The sequence below is a fragment of the Rhinoderma darwinii genome, chromosome 5 (assembly GCF_050947455.1).
Source record: "Rhinoderma darwinii isolate aRhiDar2 chromosome 5, aRhiDar2.hap1, whole genome shotgun sequence".
Taxonomy (NCBI): Eukaryota; Metazoa; Chordata; class Amphibia; order Anura; family Rhinodermatidae; genus Rhinoderma; species Rhinoderma darwinii.
Genome location: NC_134691.1, coordinates 149,972,732 through 149,994,012, shown reverse-complemented (window position 1 = coordinate 149,994,012; position 21,281 = coordinate 149,972,732). Strand labels below are relative to the sequence as shown.

The 21,281-nt window shown below is 41.1% G+C and overlaps 1 protein-coding gene across 1 annotated transcript in view; it reads right to left on the bottom strand.

The window, feature by feature from the left end:
• The window catches only part of NEDD9 (neural precursor cell expressed, developmentally down-regulated 9), a 36,180-nt gene that overhangs the window by 12,202 nt on the left and 2,697 nt on the right, over window positions 1–21,281 (bottom strand). The window contains exon 2 of the mRNA XM_075828428.1: window positions 7,856–8,272. Coding sequence (XP_075684543.1) covers window positions 7,856–8,272 — 417 coding nt within the window. The remainder of the gene's footprint in view (window positions 1–7,855; window positions 8,273–21,281) is intronic.

The following is a 21,281-nucleotide window of genomic DNA, read 5'->3' as shown; positions in this document are numbered from 1 at the left end:
TGAAGTAGTGACATGCACTTTTTCGTGGGTGTCTTTTTACGTACTGCTTTTGAAAAACGGGCGCGTAAAAAATGCTCCGTCGGAACTGAACGCCGTTTTTCCCATTGAAATCAATGGGCAGATGTTTGGAGGCGTTCTGCTTCAGATTTTTCAGCTGTTTTTTGGGAAGTTTATAGCCCAAAAAATGTCTGAAAACACTGCGTGTGAACATACTCTAATGGTTACAAACACACACACTGTCATGAAAGGGTTAATGTCCTAAATTATTCTATAGTAAAAAGGATTTAAAAAAAAAAACACTTTTAGATGAATGGAATAGGAAGGTAAGAGCATAAATAGCAATTCCTAACATAACGTTGCTATTTCTCCCACAAATTGGACTGTTCTGATCATTTAGATTTAGTAATGTGGGGAATACAATTGCAGAGGTCTGCTGGCGGGAAGCCAGGGAAGCAGTGAGAAGTTTGATGTCCTCCAGCTAATCTGCTATATTAAAGGGAGTGTTACCAAGATTAAGAATATTTAAAAGGGGTTTTCCAGCCAGTAAAAATTGATGGCCTATAGGACAGGCCAGCAGTAGCTGATGGGTCGGGGTCCGACTCCCGGGATCGTCTGTTTTGAAGGGGGTATAGCGCTCATACGAACACTTCTTCCCCTTCATTTCTACTTGCTCACTGTGAATAGTCACTTCAATGGGAGAAGAAGGCTGCAATACCTGTGAATGGCCGCTACATCTGTGTCGACAATTCACAGTGAGAAAACAGATAGGGAGTCGGACCCCGACCCATCAGCCATTGATGGCTTACTGGCTAGAAAACCCCTTTAAGCAATGCCCTATTATATAAATGGAAAAAAACGGTGCTGTCTGTATCAGCCAATCAGAAAGAACAAATCGATACCGGACTTGATAACGCCACTTCTTTGTATTAGTTTTAGAACTGACCTTCACTACAACGCTGGGATATGTGAGCACAGTGTCTGGTTGCTGATAGTACTACCTAAAAGATTCTTTAACCCCTTCCCGACATTTGTCGTAAGTATACGACATGGAAAGCCAGTGCTTCCCGCAAAATGTAGTATACTTACGACAAATACATGGCACCGGCTCAGAAGTCTGTGCCATCATCCCCGGATGTCAGCTGTATCTGACAGCTGACAACCTGATGTAATGGCGGGGACCGAAGTTAGCTTCGGGGAGAAGGGGGATAAGTAAAGACACAGTTTATCAGTGTGACACCGGCCTGTGCAGAAAGGATTGCTTCACAGTGTAAAACACATCTATGGATTATTTTATGGTTTACCCCATTATTATACCCACTGACTATGCCCCTGATGTACTCCGCCCAGCTTACAAAATGGATTAAAAATGAATTTCTGCAACAAAAAAAATTAAATTTGTAAATTTCACCTCTAGTTTGGTTTAATTCCTGTGAAACGTCTAAAAGGGTTAAGAAACTTTCTAAATGCTGTTTTGAATACTTTTAGGGGTGAAGTTTTTAAAATGGGGTGACTTTTTGGAGGTTTCTAATATTTAAGGCCCTAAAAGCCACTTCACAACTGAACTGGCCCCTGTGAAAATAGCCTTTTGAAATTTTCTTGAAAATGTGAGAAATTGCTGCTAAAGTTCTAAGCCTCGTAACATCCTAGAAAAATAAAAGGATGTTCAAAAAACGATGCCAATCTAAAGTAGACATATGGGGGATGTTAATTAGACTATTATGTGTGGTATTACTGCCTGTCTTACACATTTTAATTTAGAAAAATGCAAATTTTTGCAATTTTGCGCCAAATTTTGGTGTTTTCACAATTAAATACTGAATGTACCGAGCAAATTTTGCCAGTAACATGAAGTCCAATGTGTCACAAGAAAACAATCACCTATCCAAGCGATTCTAAGGAAGAATTCCGAAGTTATTACCACAAAGTGAAACATGTCAGATTTGAAAAATGATGCTCTGTCAGGAAGGTCAAAAGTGGCTAAAAAGAGGGAAGGGGTTAAAATTTAGATACACTGGTCTAGCTATTTAAGACGTGGGTCTGCATGGAGCCACGTGGGGGGGGGGGGACGACGACAGCGTGAGCAGTTTAGAAAGAACATATTTCACCACATTACTACATCACATGATTGGACTCTTGATATGGCTCGAATTGGCCACGAAAGCACAAAACAGTGTAGTCATTGGTCTTATCACTCAGACCTTTGGACTATTTGGTTACATGCTGGCTATAAGAACAGTGTTGTCTAGATAACAGTTCCCTATATAGATCCCGACTGAGTAACAATGTCTTATGATAATAAAGTAATCAACCTTAAAAGAAGCAATGAGTCATTGTCACAGGATCCCAAGTGTCAATGTGTCATTATTCTGAGATACTAAGGGGTGTAATTCAACAGAATGCACTACAAATCAAGCAACAAATATTTCAGTAAATATGTTCGGAGCCTTCTAAATGGAAATCACACCGTACTCTCTCTTTATTTAGCTAGATCACACCAAAACCATATGGAAATATACATTTCCATGTACATTTTACCAGTAGTGAGAAATGATTACATGAACCTGCTCTGATGTAGCTGTTCTCAGCCTCATCCCCTTCCCACTACATCAGGAAAACGTAAACTCACTGGATGATACTCATGTTGGTGTTCTGATCATTCCCCTACCTGCTGACGGTGTCCAATTACATACCAGCAGTTTTCTGCCACTGACTCCCTGGTCCAACAAAAAGAAGCCATTACAGATGTATAATGACCTTGTTTTGTAGGTTTCATGCTTTGGACGATAATTTCCCAGAAGCAGAGCTTTACTTTTAACCACCTAATAAAGGCTGGGTGTGAACGGACAACCACCACTTTCAAGCAGTTCCAGGCTAGACTACAAGGGAGTAGTTCAAGGTCACAATGTGGTTTGTTGGTGGTTTTCATCAGTCCTTTATTGCATTCCTTTGGAGCAGATGGATGAGTGTAATATATCGACTTTCTCTGAACTTAACAAGTTCACAAAATACGTCTCAAGCTCTCCGTAATGTAGAGCCTAATCCCCTGTTCACTATGCAGGGATTTGTCTGGAATTAACATCATGTAATTGCTCAGTTTTGCTTACGCTCAGAAAATGCAGAGAAATATATGATCATTTACTTGCAAGCTACTCAGTAGAATATCTAATGAATTGCCATTATTTACAGAATTCTTTTCAACTTTGATACCATTATATTTCATCTCTTTAAAGCGGCTCTGTCACTACATTATAAGTGGCCTATATTGTACATGATGTGATCGGCGCTGTAATGTAGGATTAGAAGTGTTTTTTATTTAGAAAAGCGATCATTTTTGACAGAGTTATGACCTATTTTAGCTTTTAGCTTTATGCTCATGAGTTTCTTAATGGACAACTGGGTGTGTTTTACTTTTTGACCATGTGGGCGTTGTGGAGAGAAGTGTATGACGCTGACCAATCAGCGTCATACACTTCTCTCCATTCATTTACACATCATATAGTAATCTTATTACATCACTATGTGCAGCCACATAAACACACAGTAACGTTACTGAAGTGCCCTGACAGTGAATATACATCACCTCCAGCCAGGACGTGAGGTCTATTCAGAATCCTGACACTTCTGTAGCGTTTGTGAGATTTACAGCAAGGCAAACATAATCTCGCGAGATTACGATGTAACCTGTCATTTAAAACTAGATTATGCTTGTCTTGCTGTAAATCTCACACAGACAAACAAAAATGTCAGGATTCTGAATAGACATCACGTCCTTGCTGGAGGTAATGTATATTCATTGTCAGGACACTGCAATAACGTTAGTCTTTGTGTATGAGGCTACACAGTGATGTCTATTCACTCTCAAGACACTTCAGTAACGTTAATGTGTGAGTATGTGACAGCACAGCGTGAACAACGCAAGATCACTATGTGCAGAGTAAATGAATGGAGAGAAGTGTATGACGCTGATTGGTCACTGATTGGTCAGCGTCATACACTTCTCTTCACAACGCCCACTTGGTCATATAGTAACACACGCCCAGTTGTCCATTGAGAAACTCATTAGCATAAAGCGAATATAGGTCATAACTGTCAAAAATGTTTGTTTTTCTAAATAAAAAAACCACTGCTGTAATCTACATTACAGCGCCGATCAGATTATGTACAAGATAGGGAATTTATGTGGTGACAGAGCCTCTTTAAGGCTGGATTCACACACAGCGTTTTGCTGCCTTTTTAACGGCGTTTTTAAATCAAAAACTGTTTTTATTTTTAGTACAGCCAAAAGTTACATAGAAACGTCAGAAAAAAGGATGTACAAAATGACACGAATTGAAATACGCCACTAAAAATGTGCGGTACATTTTACATTTAGAAGCTTTTTTGATGCAGTTTAAAGAGACTGTCACCACATTATAAGTGCCCTATCTCCTACATAAGGAGATGGGCGCTGTAATGTAGGTGACAGTAGTGCTTTTTATTTAGAAAAACCTATTTAAACCACTTTGAGTGATTTTAGCTTTATGCTAATGAGTTTCTTAATGCCCAAGTGGGCGTACTTTTACTTTCGACCAAGTGGGCGTTGTACAGAGGAGTGCATGACGCTGACCAATCAGCATCATGCACTCCTCTCCATTAATTTACACTGCACTAGCGATATAGTTATATCACTATGTGCAGCTACATACACAAACCCTAACATTACTACAGTGTCCTGATAATGAATACACATGAAAACCAATCAGTGACCAATCAGCGTCATACACTTCTCTCCATTCATTTACACAGCACATAGCGATATAGTTATATTGCTATGTGCAGCCACATACACAAACACTAACATTATGGCAGTGTCCTGATAATGAATATACATTACCTCCAGCCAGGACGTGATGTGTATTCAGAATCCTGACACGTCTGTAGCATCTGTGACATTTACAGCAAGGGAAACGTAATCTCACGAGATTACGATGTAACTGGTCATTTCAAACGAGATTACGTTTGCCTTGCTGGAATCTCACAGAAGCGGTCAGGATTCTGAATAAACACCACGTCCAGGCTGGTAGTGATGTATATATATTATCAGGACACTGCAGTAATGTGTTTGTGTATGTGTCTGTGTCTGCACATAGCAATATAACTATATCGCTAGTGCAGTGTAAATGAATGGAGAGAAGTGTATGATGCCGATTGGTCACTGATTGGTCAGCGTCATACACTCCTCTGTACAACGCCCACTTGGTCTAAAGTAAAAATACGCCCACTTGGGCATTAAGAAATGCATTAGCATAAAGCTAAAATCACTCAAAGTGGTTTAAAATAGGTTTTTCTAAATAAAAAGCATTACTGTCACCTACATTACAGCCTCGATCTCTTTATATAGGAGATAAGGCACTTATAATGTGGTGACAGAGCCTCTTTAAATTTCCAGAAAATATATCTGTGTGTGAAGGAGGCCATAAAGTGCAATTTCTTACATAAAGCATTATAATTTACAAGAGTATTTAGCCACAAGGCTTGTACAGGTGATGCACATGGTTTCAATGTGTTTTGGTTCCTGGGTACATGGCACACTATCACTACGTTTTTTTGAGGACCCTTAAAGAAATGCATTGAAGATAGGCAATTAGTGCCCAACTTTAAATGGTATGATATTTGACAGATTCTTTATTAACTGGTCCGCTGTCTAGTAAAGTGATCCTAGCTACATTCACTACTGTTAACAGAGAGGCAAATAAAGGAAAGGTAATGAAAGGACCAGTAAACAAAAGGCACCAGCTCTATAGATCTTCTGTCTATGGGTAAAATGCACTGTTTGAAAAAGAATCCTGCACCTGGCTTTGATCAAAACCAAGATGAGCTTCTCCAAGTGTTATGAAACAAAAATTCCACATGTGAGCCTTGGTTTTCCAAATATGCATTAGAGCGAGAGGAAAAAAAAAAATGTCGGCTGGAGTACAAGTCCCACAAGAATTATTACAGAGGTCTGTAAGCAGCATTAAGTCTAGAGAGAAAAATGTCTGACCTCTCTGCCAATACAAGCTGCTTTTCAAAATCTAAACTGCAAAGGCAGCCAAGCATTTCCTCCACTGTCCTGCCTGTGTCCGCTGGTGAATGGTAAAAACAGATTGACAACAAGTCTGTAAAGTCTGGAACCCAAGAATGCTGTGACAGATCCAGAACTGCAAACCATATACGAAAAAACAACATTGAATACTGCAAACCATTGTTTAGTAGAGTTAGGCCTCATGCACACGACCATGATTTTCGGGTCGGCTGGGGGCGGAGTGTCACCCGCAAGCTGGCCGCAAATCACGGGCCATGCACATGGCCACATCCATTATTTCCTATGAGCCTGGACCGCAGAACACGGCCGTAATAAGACATGTCCGTTCTTTCTGCGGTCCTGGCTCCTGGGCCATGCACGGACCTTGGAAACCACGGTCGTGTGCATGGCCCCATATAAATGAATGGGGCCGCAATTCTCCCGTGGATTTTCGGGGGAATTGCGGCCACAAAAGCACGTTCGTGTGCATGGGGCCTTATTGAAAAGTTGTTTAACACAAAAGTATTGCATGTATTTTAACAAATATTGATAAAAACTAGAACAAATTCTAGGCCCTGTTCACATACCTTTTTTTTTTTTACACGTTTTTTGCTGTGGAAACAAACAGCCGAAATTGCCTCCCATTGATTTCAACGAGAGGTGGTGTCGTTTTTTTCCCACAAGCGGAAAAAAAACGCTGGTGGGGAAAAAGCGACATGCCCTATCTTTAGGCGTTTTCCACCTCAAAAACCCCATTGAAAATCAATGGTAGGCAGAAATAAACACCGCGAACGGCCCCGGGGAGTTTTTTTTTTTTTAACTCTGCAAAATTCACGGCATAAAACGCATCAAAAATCGCCTGTGGTGCAAAACTACTTTAAAAAACTGGAGCGAATATTTACAGGCAGAACTTTCTGCCTGAAAAAAACTCTGATCGGGGCCGAATACTCCCACTTTGTAATATACTATGTCTGAGTACGATGCCATATTAGGGCATTTAAACATTACTGCGGGGGTTCCCACCTTGGAGCCTTCTCTATGAGCCACAGCGGAGAGCTGCTAACAAGCAACGGCTCTTGCTCTAGCGGACTTGGTGTGGCCCTTCTGATAAATGTGTAACACAGTCGGCCCAAATACTACTACTTTTCCCTGCAGTGACCGCCGAATCAATCTTAAGGGTATGTGCACACACACTAATTACGTCCGTAATTGACGGACGTATTTCGGCCGCAAGTCCCGGACCGAACACAGTGCAGGGAGCCGGGCTCCTAGCATCATACTTATGTACGACACTAGGAGTCCCTGCCTCGCTGCAGGACAACTGTCCCGTACTGTAATCATGTTTTCAGTACGGGACAGTAGTTCCACGGAAAGGCAGGGACTCCTAGCATCGTACATAAGTATGATGCTAGGAGCCCGGCTCCCTGCACTGTGTTCGGTCCGGGACTTGCGGCCGAAATACGTCCGTCAATTACGGACGTAATTAGTGTGTGTGCACATACCCTAACTCTGCAAAAATCAGCTGTTTGCCAGGGTTCTTGGTTGGGGCCTCTCAAGGGGTTGTTTGCAAGGAGACAACCCTTGTAAGTAAGTGGTCTATACAATTACACACAAAAATACGGACAAACCCAGACAAAATCTAAAATTGCTCTTCATACTTTCTTTTTTTTAATGAACTTTTCCACCTCAAAGTTTCTAGTTTTAGAATTTGAAAGCTAAAAGTTTGAATGAGCTTTAAATGCAACTTTTCAACCCCTGGAGAAAACAAAACATTAATAGAATTAAAATAAAAAGGAGTAAACACCAACTCACCTGAGCACCCGGAGAACTGTCCATATTTTCCACAAACTGTGGAGCTTGCTTTAGGTCCTCTAAATCACGACTCTTGTAGGCCTTTAACATGGCTGGACTACGGTGAGATGGAGGAACCTGGTAGACACAATCCTGAATAGAGCTTTGTGGCACTTGATAGATTTGATGTGGGTAGCAGGATTGAGGTGATGCTTCTTGCTTTGGAGTGTCATGTTTAGAAGTGTCTGACACAGGGCCAATAAGAAGCTTCAGTCTATTTCCTGGTGCAATACCTTGGCGCCCATGTAATGAGCAGAGCCACCACCCTTCCAAACCTCCAGTGTTCTGCTCAATCACTGTTAAGATATCCCCTTTCCGGAAAGATAATTCTTCTGCACATTCTGGAACATTATCATACAAAGCTCTGGCCATGAGATTCTAAACACGAAAAATAAAAATATTTTGGTTAAAATTGGATTACCATAAAAAAAACAAAAACATTCAATTACATGTATGATGATATATTTATCCGATTTGTAAACGTGGCTGATTTCCACCAAATCACCACGTGTGAACGCCATTTTGGTAATCAGGAGAACGGACCTATGCCTGTAATAAGCTGCTTAGGGCAGCATATTGAGGTAACAGATCCGCTGCGGAGTATACACATTAGATGTAAAGGTAGTTTAAAGGACGAGTGTCGCGGAAAATAATTTTTTTTATATCAATTTGCTTTTAGTGTTTTATTTTAAAAAAAAATGTATATTTGTGTTTAACTTTTTTTTATTTTCTAACTTTCTTCTCTATGGGGGCTGCCATTTTTTTTTTTCATTTCTGTATGTGTCGATTAATGACACATACAGAGATGGAATACGACACACATCCCCATAGAGAATGCAAACGGGAGCCGTTCGCATTCCCACACAGTCCATATGGAAGGTCTTCGGCCGAGCGACATCCGGCGCCATTTTCTTGTGGACCATAAGCTGCGGCCGGACAGTAAGATGACTACTTCTGGTCTTGGCTTCCGGACATGTGATTAGAAGCAAGCACTAGGAGCGGAGGGAGCAGACGGACTGGAGGGAGCGGCGGCGGCAGGAGCAGGTAAGTTATGTTTGTGTTTTAGTGTGTGATTACCACTGTATGTAAGCCTACTACACTGTGTATTCGCTCAAAAAATGGCGGCACACAGTGTAGGAGGTTTGAACATTCAATCCCCTCCTTTCTCCTGGCACTAGCCAGGATAAAGGAGGGGGGATTGTTTGAGGACGCTAGAGCGAGTGTGTCTTCTCAAATTTTGCAGCATAAAGCAATGTGGTTGCTTTACCACATGCCAATGCTGAAATTTTGGGAATTGCTCCCTCTAGTGACCAGCACAGGGAAATGTTATAAATTAGAATCTAATTTATAATATTTCCTGACTCGTGAAGAAATTAAAAAAATTAGAACAATGTTTAATCATTTATATACTAACAGTTTAACTTAAAAAAAAATAAAAAAAATTCTAGCGCCACATTCCCTTTAAGGCCAAGTTAAGTGTTAACGTTTAGGGTGGAGTCGGGAGGAATAGTGGTCGGCCAACAGCTAAAGTGTATGGGCTTTAGACCAGTCATCTGAATCCATATCGGTCTCTTTTCCATGGTCTTGGTCTTTTCGTGAAACGTGTAGTTTTGGTCTCTTGTTTCATTTCCATTTTTCATAGATTTATTTTTGACTAGAAATAGCCAAACCCTAAAGTGTTACAGAGCAACATGGTTTGTTTTTTTCACATGGGAATTAGGCATCATTGAACATCTGATCACTTCCTTTACAATGTGGTTACCATGAACTGAGACTTCGTTCACATCTGCGCTAGGGCCCCTTTCCGTCTGAGCTTTCTGTCGGAACGGAGCCCTGATGGACACAAACGGAAACCATGGGTTTCCGTTTCCATCGCTATTGATTCAGTCAAAACGACAGAACCCTTGCACAACGGAGACGAACGGAAACCACTGGCACCGGATCCAGCACCATTGAAATCAATGGCGATGGAAACGGAAACCTGTGGTTTCCGTCATGGCTCCGTTCCGACAGAAAGCTCAGACGGAAAGGAGCCCTAGCGCAGGATTGCCTACACTACCATCCTCTTGGCTGACTTGCTAGGTCAGAAATAACGCAAATTTTCCGCAGCATTTTCACAGGACTTCTGCATGTGTCGCAGATTTTGGGTGAAATCCGCAGGGAACATCGAGAACAGAATAAAACATGCATGCGATCATTTCTGTCTGGAAAAACCGTTCAGCATCACGTGGATGAGATTTGTTAAAATCTCATCCACATGGCTGGGACTGTAATCCACTGCAGATTTTCCACACAGAAAATCTGCAGAATTTCAGTCCCTTGTGAATCCAGCCTTAGGGTAGATTCACACCTGGCAGATTTGTTACAGAAATAATTTTATTCAAAAATCAGTCCCATTCATTTGAATAAGGTTATTTCAACATCAGGTGCATGAATTCCTGCAAGCCCCATTCAGATGGATGTAACAGTTTCAATCGCATAAATTTCTGCAAAAAATCTGCCATGTGTGAATTTACTCTAACGTCCCCTACACACTTTGTTGCAGAAATTTCTGCAGCTTAAAGAGGCTCTGTCACCAGATTCTCAAATCCCTATCTCCTATTGCATGTGATCGGCGCTGCAATGTAGATAACAGTAACGTTTTTGTTTTTTAAAACGTTAATTTTTGGCCAAGTTATGAGATATATATATATATGCAAATGAGCTTTGAAATGGACAACTGGGCGTGCTTTTTTTCGTATATGGCCAACTGGGCGTGTATTGTGTTTTTAACTGGGCGTGTTTACTTGTTTTACTAATTGGGCGTTGTGAATAGAAGTGTATGATGCTGACGAATCAGTGACCAATCAGAATCATGCACTCCTCTCCATTCATTTACACGGCACATAGTGTTCTTACTAGAACGATGTGCAGCCACATACACAAGTGTCCTGATAATGAATACACATGACCTCCAGCCTGGACGTCATGTGTATTCAGAATCCTGACACTTCTGAATCTTTTCTGTGAGATTTCCAGCAAGGGAAATGAAATCTCGTTTACCTCGTAATCTCACGAGATTACGCGTGGCTTGCTGGAATCTCACAGAAAAGATTCAGAAGGATTCTGAATACACATGACGTCCAGGCTGGAGGTCATGTGTATTCATTATCAGGACACTTGTGTATGTGGCTGCAGATCGTTCTAGTAAGAACACTATGTGCTGTGTAAATGAATGGAGAGGAGTGCATGATTCTGATTGGTCACTGATTCGTCAGCATCATACACTTCTATTCACAACGCCCAGTTAGTAAAACAAGTAAACACGCCCAGTTAGACATATACGAAAAAAAACACGCCCAGTTGGCCATTTCAAAGCTATATATAAAATAGCTCAACTTGGCCAAAAATGAACGTTTTTCAAGAAAAACAAAAAACGTTACGGTTATCTACTTTGCAGCGCCGATCACATGCAATAGGAGATAGGGGTTTGAGAATCTGGTGACAGAGCCTCTTTAATCAGTTCCACTAATCTGGTTCATGCAGAAAGCACAATTCTTAAGGTCTCTTCTACAGTATTAAAGTGTGATTACCCGCCCCCCCACCCTCGGTAATGCTGGCAGCATATTTAATAACTCCTTCATCGAGAGAAAGAACGTGATCCTCAGGAATGTCATAATACTTCGGACTAGAGAACTACGTTTCAGCAACTTCTCCAAATAAGGGCAAGACAAAAAAAAAAAGGGGAGCCGAATATGAGAATTGTCTTTTTTTAGTCTTGTAACAGTCTTATAATAATGCAGTCAGGTTATGTTCACACGCTTAACAAAAAACGGCTGAAAATACGGAGCTGTTTTCAAGGGAAAACAGCCTCTGATTATCAACTTGCATTTTTGGCCGTTTTTTGGAGCGGTTTTTCTATTGAGTCAAATGAAAAACAGCTGAAAAAATGACATGCACTTCTTTTTAAAAGGCGCTTTTTTACGCGGCCGTTTTTAAAAATGGCTGCGTAAAAAACGCCCCGTGGGAATGGAACGCCGTTTTTCCTGTTTAAATCAATGGCAGATGTTTGGAGGCGTTCAGTCCCCGCATTTTTAGCCGTTTTTCGGTGCATTTACGGCCTGAAAAACAGCTGAAAATAGCCCATGTGAATATACCCTAATAAAAAGGATATATGCAGTACTGAGTCAGCATGATCAAATGATAGCAGGAGACAAATGCCAACCAGTAAACAATAGGACTGACGTTAGCAGGTGCATTATGGGTATGTTTAAATGTATCAGTCCATTCATTAGATTATTTATGAGATTTACTGTCAGGAGACAATAACTTTTTGGCATTAAAAGCAGGAAAAACAAAACCATAAAAGCTACTTTCCAAGGGCATCTTTACCACCAGGAGAGAATGAACAGCGCGCAGTTTCTGCTAGCAGCAAGAACCTAGACTAGTCAAACATAAAATGCTTGTTATCCATCTGTCTTTCTCTGACGGGACTTCTCTTTCTATTATAAGGCGCTGGCTGGCTTAACTTTACACCTTTGGTAAACTAAACTTTACCACTGACTCCCGAACTGGTTAGGGCCTGTTCACACGAGCGTCACCCTTCCGTTCATGAGTTACGTCAAACCTTTCCATCGGAGGAACCCATGAACGGAAAGGCAAACAGAAACCATTACTTCCATTTGACTTAACATTGATGTCAATGGTAATGCTTCTGTTGCAAATGGTTTCTGTTTATCTACGTTCAGTAAAGGTTTCAGGTTTTTTTTCCGCGTAAATAGCACTCGACTACGCTATGGTTTCCGATAAAAAACGTGAAACCTTACGGAACGGGGACAAACCAAAACCATTTGCAACGGAAGCATTACCATTGAAATCAATGTTAATGCAAATTGAAGCTATGGTTTCCGTTTATGGATTCCTACGACGGAAAGGTCTGACAGAACCCATGAACAGAAATCAACGCGGATGTGAACAGGCCCTTACAACAAAGAAACTATATGATTTGCAGGTTTCATAAAGGCACATGTACCAATTACAACAGACATGCTAACATTAAAGAGTATGGCCAGCTTTACTTCTATTAGACAGCTGTCGGCCGATCGTGCATGTTCTCAGTAGGGAGAAATCTGCTGGATCGGGAATGTTGAAATCCAACATGCCGACCTCTCTTTCCCCAGATATCTGCAGACGGGGGGGTGGTTTTGTCAGGACACTGCCTTACCCATTAGATGATCGGCCTGTCCCAGCGAAATTAGCGTGTTTGGGAACATTCAATTAATGTGTATGGCCACCTCCTAACAAAGTCAAAATGATAGACTATAGTCCATATAAATCTGCCCATACATGTCAGGTGGGAGGCCGATAGTCTTAAATCAGAATGTTTGTGTGGATAATAACCCTAAAATAATTATAAATGAGCAAAAAGTCCAAAAAACTCCACCCTTATTCGTAAACATTTATATATCCTACAAACCATCGAATAAAAAGTTATGATGGCCGACTTCTTTGTGTATAGGACTGATCTTGCAGTAAGCCATGAATAAAAGCAGAGTGAGAATATTTACAGTTTACCTTGCACTTCAGTTTGCCATTTCATGGTTATGACTAACTGGATTTAATATGGAAACTTTAGGCTATGTTCACACGGGGTATTTTGCCGAGTTTTTTGACGCGGAAACCGCGTCGCAAAACTCGGCAGAAACGGCCCGAGAACGCCTCCCATTGATTTCAATGGGAGGCGTCGGCTTCCCGCGAGCAGTAAAACTGCCTCGCGGGAAAAAGAAGCGACATGCCCTATCTTCGGGCGCTTCCGCCTCCGACCTCCCATTGACTTCAATGGGAGGCAGGAGAAAGCGTATATCTCGCTGTTTTATGCCCGCGGCGCTCAATGGCCGCGGGCGAAAAACGGCGCGATAATTGCCGCGAAAATCGGCGTGCAGGGAGAGGAATATCTGCCTCAAAGTTCCAAACGGAATTTTGAGGCAGATATTCCTCCCCAAAATACTCCGTGTGAACATAGCCTTAGTGTTTTTCAAGTAGGATTTAAATGTATGACTCCATGACCAATAGAATTCACAAACTGAAATGAGTGCAATGTCCAATGTATCAGACTTGGTGTTTCAAAAGCATAACAATAAAACTAAGTTAATAATTCACTTATGAAAAAGAAAGGAGTTAGATCTAAAACACCTTGAACAAAACGATGATAAAACATAAGTCTGTCTGTAGCCACTGTAATCCGGTAAAGCTGCAAATAGTCACGTCCCATGGAGGTTAACATTATCGGCATGTTGATCTACTATTTCCATTTTTTTTCCCAGGGAAAACAAAAACATGAAATATAGGTCACAAAATTAAAATGACACCCGATTCATTAACTTATTCTGGCCCATAAGCAAGGCTAAACAGCTGAATATCAATGAAATAGGATGAAAATGGGTGGATAGAGGCGACTACTCAAGATTTGCGGGAGGTCAATCAATTCAATAGTTGATCAGTTATCTGCGGCGGTTATTCCTTTTAAAGTTAGAGGCTCTGTCACCACATTATAAGTTCCCTATCTCCTACATAAGGAGATCGGCGCTATAATGTAGGTGACAGCAGTGGTTTTTATTTCTTTTATTTTTTAAATGATCTGTTTTCACCACTTTATTAGCGATTTTAGCTTTATGCTAATGAGTTTCTCAATGGACAACTGGGCGTGTTTTACTATTGACCAAGTGGGCACTGTACAGGAGTGTATGACGCTGACCAATCAGCATCATGCACTCCTCTCCATTCATTTAGTCAGCGCATAGGGATCCTGTTAGATCTCTATGTGCTGTCTTATACTAAACACATTAACGATACTGAAGTGTTTAGACAGTGAGTAGACATTCCACGGGATGTCTATTCACAATCCCGACACTTCGTTAATGTTTCTGTGGTAGTTACAGCAGAGCAAGCGTAATCTCGCTGTAACCTGTCATTTACAGCATGATCTCGCGAGATTACGCTTGCTCTGCTGTAACTACCACAGAAACATTAACAAAGTGTCGTGATCCTGGTAAGGGCGTGCTGAGCAACCTCCTACAGCAGCATACAACATCAGACCACTAGATCTCGCGACCCTAAGGGTATGTTCAGCGTATTACAGTACCAGCAAAGTAAATGAAATTTCAAGTAATCTCATCTACATGTTGCAGATTTTTTTCTACACGTAAATTCACCTGTGGTGTGGATTTTAAAATCTGCAGCATGTTAATTTATCTTGCGTTTCCATCTCAGACAAGTTTTTTTAAAAAAACTAAACGCTTTAAAACACGCACTTTTTATCTGCACCAAATTACTCAACGTGTGCATGTAGCCCAATACAGAAGTTGTCGATTGATAACTGCTCTTTTAATACTGTAGACAGCGCTCTTTTAGTTAGTTGTATGATCTCACGATAACCAGCAAGATCTTGTGTTAGATACCCTATTGGGTATGGGGACAGCTCGACATCTGCCCTCAACGCTTTTCATTGAGGATAACAAGGAATGGCCATGTTGGATTTCAACATGACCGTTCCTTTGTAAACCCAGGAATAAACACTGCCAAGTTTGTCTGTCAGCGCATTCGCTCTATCGATATAAACATGCATACTCATCTGATCTATGGGGGAACTTGGCAGGTTTCTGCTCTAACTTATTTAATAAAGAACAGATCCAAGCAATAGGTACCTACACACATGGTGGATTGGTTGCAGACTTTTCCACAGCAGAATCTGCATGTGTTCTATGTAGAATTTGCTGCAGATTCACCAAGGATTAATCCCCTTCTACATTGAAAAGGGTGAAATCTACAGTGAACAGGTTTTTTCCATAATGACAATGTTGCAGATTTGAAAATCTGCAGCATGTTCGGATTTCCGTGCAGAAAATGTTCCGCAGCATGAGGATGAGATTTGTTCAAATACTGTTGTCATGTACTGTAATCCAATGCAGATTTTTGGTGCACCAATCCGCATGGAAAATCTGCAGCATTTCCGTCCCAAGTGCAGGGGGCTTACCTTTATCTCTGGCTAGAAAAGCTAGTCTGTGTAAACGCACATTCTTAATAGTTCTCTACACTATAAAAAAAAAAAAAAGGGGGAGAATGCCATTTCCCTTCCAGTAAGAATGCTAACTTAATTGTATGCCTAAAATATATAAATATGAAGAAGTAGAAACTTCTACCCGAAGGGTTGAATAGGAAACACTATTAGCCGACATCCAACCAGGACTTGACAGGAATAAAAATAAAATGTATGTAATACATATATATATATAATCATGTTTACGTTCGCTCATTGAAAGCTGTTTGAATCCATGACAGCACAAGCCTAAAAAAGCAAGAAACACAGCATTATGATACAATAAAATGATCTCACTGTGACTAAAAGACACCACACCAAGTAAAAACACAAACATCTACTCATAGGCGTGTGTGAAATCGTAGGTTCATTACTCCAGGCACTGGCAAGGTGTGTTATTATGTACTTAAAGTAATAGGTGATGATGCCATAGGCTACTAGAACTGGAGCGGGAGCACGGAGTAAATTAATAAAGCAAGTAAGTAGCTATAAGATGAAAAAGACTTTGAAATACTAGTGAGTGGTTAGAACCCACACCTGCTCTATCTATTCAGCCCAACACCAGTCATAGCACCTCTATCTCTAATCATAAATTGTGACATTCCTGTATCCTCCCTATGCACACCAAAACAATGGTTAGTACAATGTCCCACCCTTCACTACATTTATCTGCATATATATAAAAAAAAAAAAAAAAAAAAAAGAAGTGAACCTTTTTATAGATTATCATCTGCATATGTTGATATACATTAAATTCTTCCACCCATGGCCAGAGACACCTAATGTTTTTCTAACTAATGCGAAAGTTATTCGATAGGAGCTTCCAGTGACTTCACACACTAATATCTGCTGCACAAAAGCTTTCATTGCAGACCTTCTAAATTCCCTGTAAAATCTTGCATCCTTCAGCACCCATTGAAATTCATGGCACCGCAACCCGACTTGCAGTGAATAGGACACTTTTTCCTAAAATACGTTTAATCTATATTAATGCATGCATGAGCGTGACCAATGCTTTCCTGCCTCTCAGAAAACAACTCTCTCATTGGATCTTTGTGTTTGTTAACTGCGCCGACTTTAGCAGTGCATGTCAACTCTTAGAAAATATTCGGCCACCACAAAAAGGGTCACCTCCTTCAGTAGATATCAATGACTATGCCCCCCTGTTGGAGCTCTGTGGGGAAGTATCATCTTCTGAAGCTCTGTGTACTTCTCAAATAAAAGTATACATCCAGAAAGAATTTCTAATATCCCACCAACTTCCTACCTCTACAGTGACGCCCCCAGCCTCGTAGGAAAGTAAAAGCTTTGCCAATAACTAGAAGACAAACATAGATGTCTACTTTAATGTACCACGTTAAAGAGGCTCTGTCACCAGATTATAAGTGCCCTCGTCCCCATACTAGCGCCTTGTGAAAGGAGCACCGATCTGTCTCATTGATCGGCGCTCGTTTACATGGCCCAGGACGGGCCATGTAAGAGGACCTTTAGTTTCCAATGGCTATTTGCATAGCTATGATTATAGTTCTATTTCCCATAAAATCACCTCTAAAATACGTGTGACTTAAACATCTATTTTGGTATTAGATGTGCCAGAAATGGAAAGCTATGTCATTCTTTTCGTTAGAGGTTAGTTTGTCCAGAGGATACACTTTAGAATTTTTTCTCAGCACGATTTACAAAGTTAGCAGACATTGAACAACCACAGGAATCAGGAATGTGAGGGGTAAGCGGCTCGAAGCCTACAAAGCACATGCTGTTCTCTTTCCCTCTGTACATAGCAGAATACATGGAGTCTTGTGTTGCCTAGGTAATTCCTGTCCCTCTATTGCTATTCCTGCGACTCTCTCCAGTAAAAGTTCCCATGTTGCTACAGACATAGGTAGTTTGTAATAAAAGTGTTCTAGTTGTTACCATTGAAACAGCAAAACTTGTTTGAAGTTAACTTGCCTGACTTTTAACATGCTTATTTGAAGGTAATGATAAAATAACAACCATACTAATGAGAGGGTTGGAGACCGAGGCCATCATATTATGTATGGGACAAGACGTCTCCTGGCACAGCACTATTTACTACTCTAATCTAATGTAGTCATCGCACATGTTGTCTGGATACAATGGTCTATATCCAGAACACTGCATTGCCTTTTGTTACTTCTTGAATAGCAAATTGCTGTAAATCAGTATAAGGGTGTGTTCCCATCAGCGCCACCCTTCCGTTCATGGGTTCCGTCAGACATATCCGCCGATATAACATCTTGAAGAAAGTCAATTGCAACAGTGGACTGCTGTCACACAAGTCTGTTTCACACCTTGTAAATAAATACAATAATACTAGCTAGGTTAATAAGAATATTTTCATTGTGTTGGTGATACTTGTAATAAGTTACTTAACAAAACTATATAATCAGCATTAACTAGGATTTCTAGACAGATTTCCAGTGCCCTCAAGAAGCTCCAAAACTTGCTTTTCCATTCTTCCAGCTGAACATTGGACACGAAGGCAGTAGATGATGTTTGCGCGTCTGTTACTCTTGAAACTACGGTAGCTGTAAGGTGATTCTTCACTATCGGAGGCTGGGGCTAGATGACCATTTTGACAGCTCTCTCAATGATTGCATTTTGTTTACGTTAGGGTATTGACCAAATGGTAAAAGTGGATATAGAACTGCTCTCTCCACTATTTACATAAAATTAACAGAGCTTAAATCTTGAGGCATTACACTAATCCACTGAACTGAGAATATTAGGTTTCATTTTCTCTGGGGAATTTCTACCACCTCTAACTCAGATCAATGGAAAGCCCCGCATTTCTGAAGGATAAAATGTAAATATTCCACTTGGGTGAGATTGTGTGGTTTCTCTGTAACTTATGATGATTGACAGCAACTGAGACAAGGCATAATGAAGTAGCTTTTAAGAGGAGTGTCCTTTTTTCTTTAATTCTATGTCACCCCATAATTCATTATAGTCATCAAGGCAAAACAGATGTGACCAAATTCTAAGCATAGACAAAACTTGACTAGATGTAGCTCCAAAAACAACTTCTCATATACAACTGAAAATCTGATTCCCAGGTCCGGATAGTCATTCCATGCTTTTGCCCTCATTACAATATTAACTAAGCTGGCCACCCATCCATGCAACCTGTACCTTCATAGGGAATGTGTCCCCAAATAACACTTGTCAGTCCTATGGAGGTAGCGCCTGAGAGTGTACAGCCACACGGAGCGGCACTGACAACAACTGTGCTGGCACCATGTTCGGCGCGACTATCAAACACCCTGTTATTGGCCACGAGTTATTGCGGGTGAAACATCTCTTTACCTGCAAACTCGTCCAGCCATTAATCAATACACCCTTTATGGCGGCACGATTTTGCAGGTAAAGGGACATTTTACCTGCAATAACGCACAGCCATTAACAGGGTATTTCACAGCCGCGCCGAACATGGTGTCGGCGCGGTTGTTGGCCGTATCAGGGCCACCCCATGTGGCCTTACCCTTAGGCTACATTCACACGGGCGTGTCCAATTTGCGCACGTAAAAAACACCCTATTTCCAGCAGTTCATGTCCTCTCAGTGTGCTTTGCATGCGGCATGCGTTTTTCACGTCCGTGCAAGGATTTTTTATTTTTTATTTAATTTCTTTGCATTTCTTTGTAACTGAAGTGTGAAACACGGACAGCACAGGGATGTCGTCCATGTTTTTCACGCACCCATAGACTTCAATGGGTGACAAGTTGCGCAAAAACGCACCAATATAGGAGATGCAGTGAGTTTCACGCAACGGACACTCTCTTCATGAAAACTCAGGTATGTCTGAATAGCCCCATTAAAATGAATGGGTCCGTGCGCTGTCAGTTATTTCAACGGCCAGCACATGGACAAGTATTATGCTTGTCTGAATGAGCCCTTAATGTAAGGATCGCTTGTCTCATTATGTAAAGACTATGTATCAATGTCATTGCAAAAGTGCTAAAATAAATCCAAATATTAATGCTATATTCCTGCTTATGGACATCATGAAAGAAAACACTGACCAGGAGTAGATTTTGGCATCCACCCGTATTAACACTGTTTGAAAGTGTCAGTTTAATGCTATATTTACATACGACAAGCGGTTCAGCTAGATGAATGAGAGAAGCAGACACAAAGCGGTTCAAGAATATTATTTTGCTCGGTCTTGTCGAGCAGTCTTATTTCAGTGCAGATAAGATGTCAAGAGCAAAGTATAAAGATCCTGTTCTGGGGCTTAGGGTCCATTCACACCAACAACATCAGTGTGCTGAACATGGAAATCACGCTCAGCACACGGACCCATTGATTTCAATGGGGCAGTTCACACACACACACAAGTTTTCATACAGTGAGAGTCCGCTGCGTGAAACCGACTACATGTCCTATATTGGTGCGTTTTCACGCACCTATGCGTCCATTGGAAGTCAATGGGTGCGTGAAAACGACGCACCGCACACGGATGTGCGGTGCGTGATTTGTGCATCAATTCAATTGAAAATGTAAAAAAAAAGTGATTTGCGAGTGTGTGAATAACGCATGCCACTGGCAATGCACACTGATGCAGAACGCAACACACACGGACCAGATTCACGCGTGTTTTTCACGCACGTGGATCTGATACACTCGTGTAAATGTAGCCTTAGGGTGTGTTCACACGCAAACTCAAACTTCTGAAAATACAGAGCTGTATTCAAGGGAAAACAACTCCTGATTTTCAGGACGTATTTTAAGCCACTCACGATTTTCGCGGCCGTTTTTGAAGCCGTTTTCAATAGAGTTTATGAAAAAAAGCTCCAAAAACGTCCCAAGAAGTGACCTGCACTTCTTTTTCGCTGCTGTTTTTCAAAACGGCTGTGTAAAAAAAAACGGCCCGTTGGAACAGAACGCCGTTTTTCCCATTGAAATCAATGGGCAGATGTTTGGAGGCGTTCTCCTTCCGATTTTTCGGGCATTTACGGCCCCAAAAGCGGCCGAAAACAGGCCGTGTGAACATACCCTTACAGTAGACACAATTGTCATGTAGGTTAAGTAGGGACATGCACACATGCTGAAACAGGAGTCCCTCATCTTTTCAGCTTGTTGCTACTTGTGAATGCTGACCCTTGGGCGTCCATACAGTCAGTCAGTGTTAGTAACAGCTCTGCATCCATCATATTCTGACATATTTACAATCAGTGACAAAAGCTATGTACATACTAGAAGACACAGGGTGAAAAGACACACCCAAGTTTTGGTTGGAAAACATTTTGTCACGGTTTTTCTTTTTCAACAAAAACGTGAATATTATGCCTTG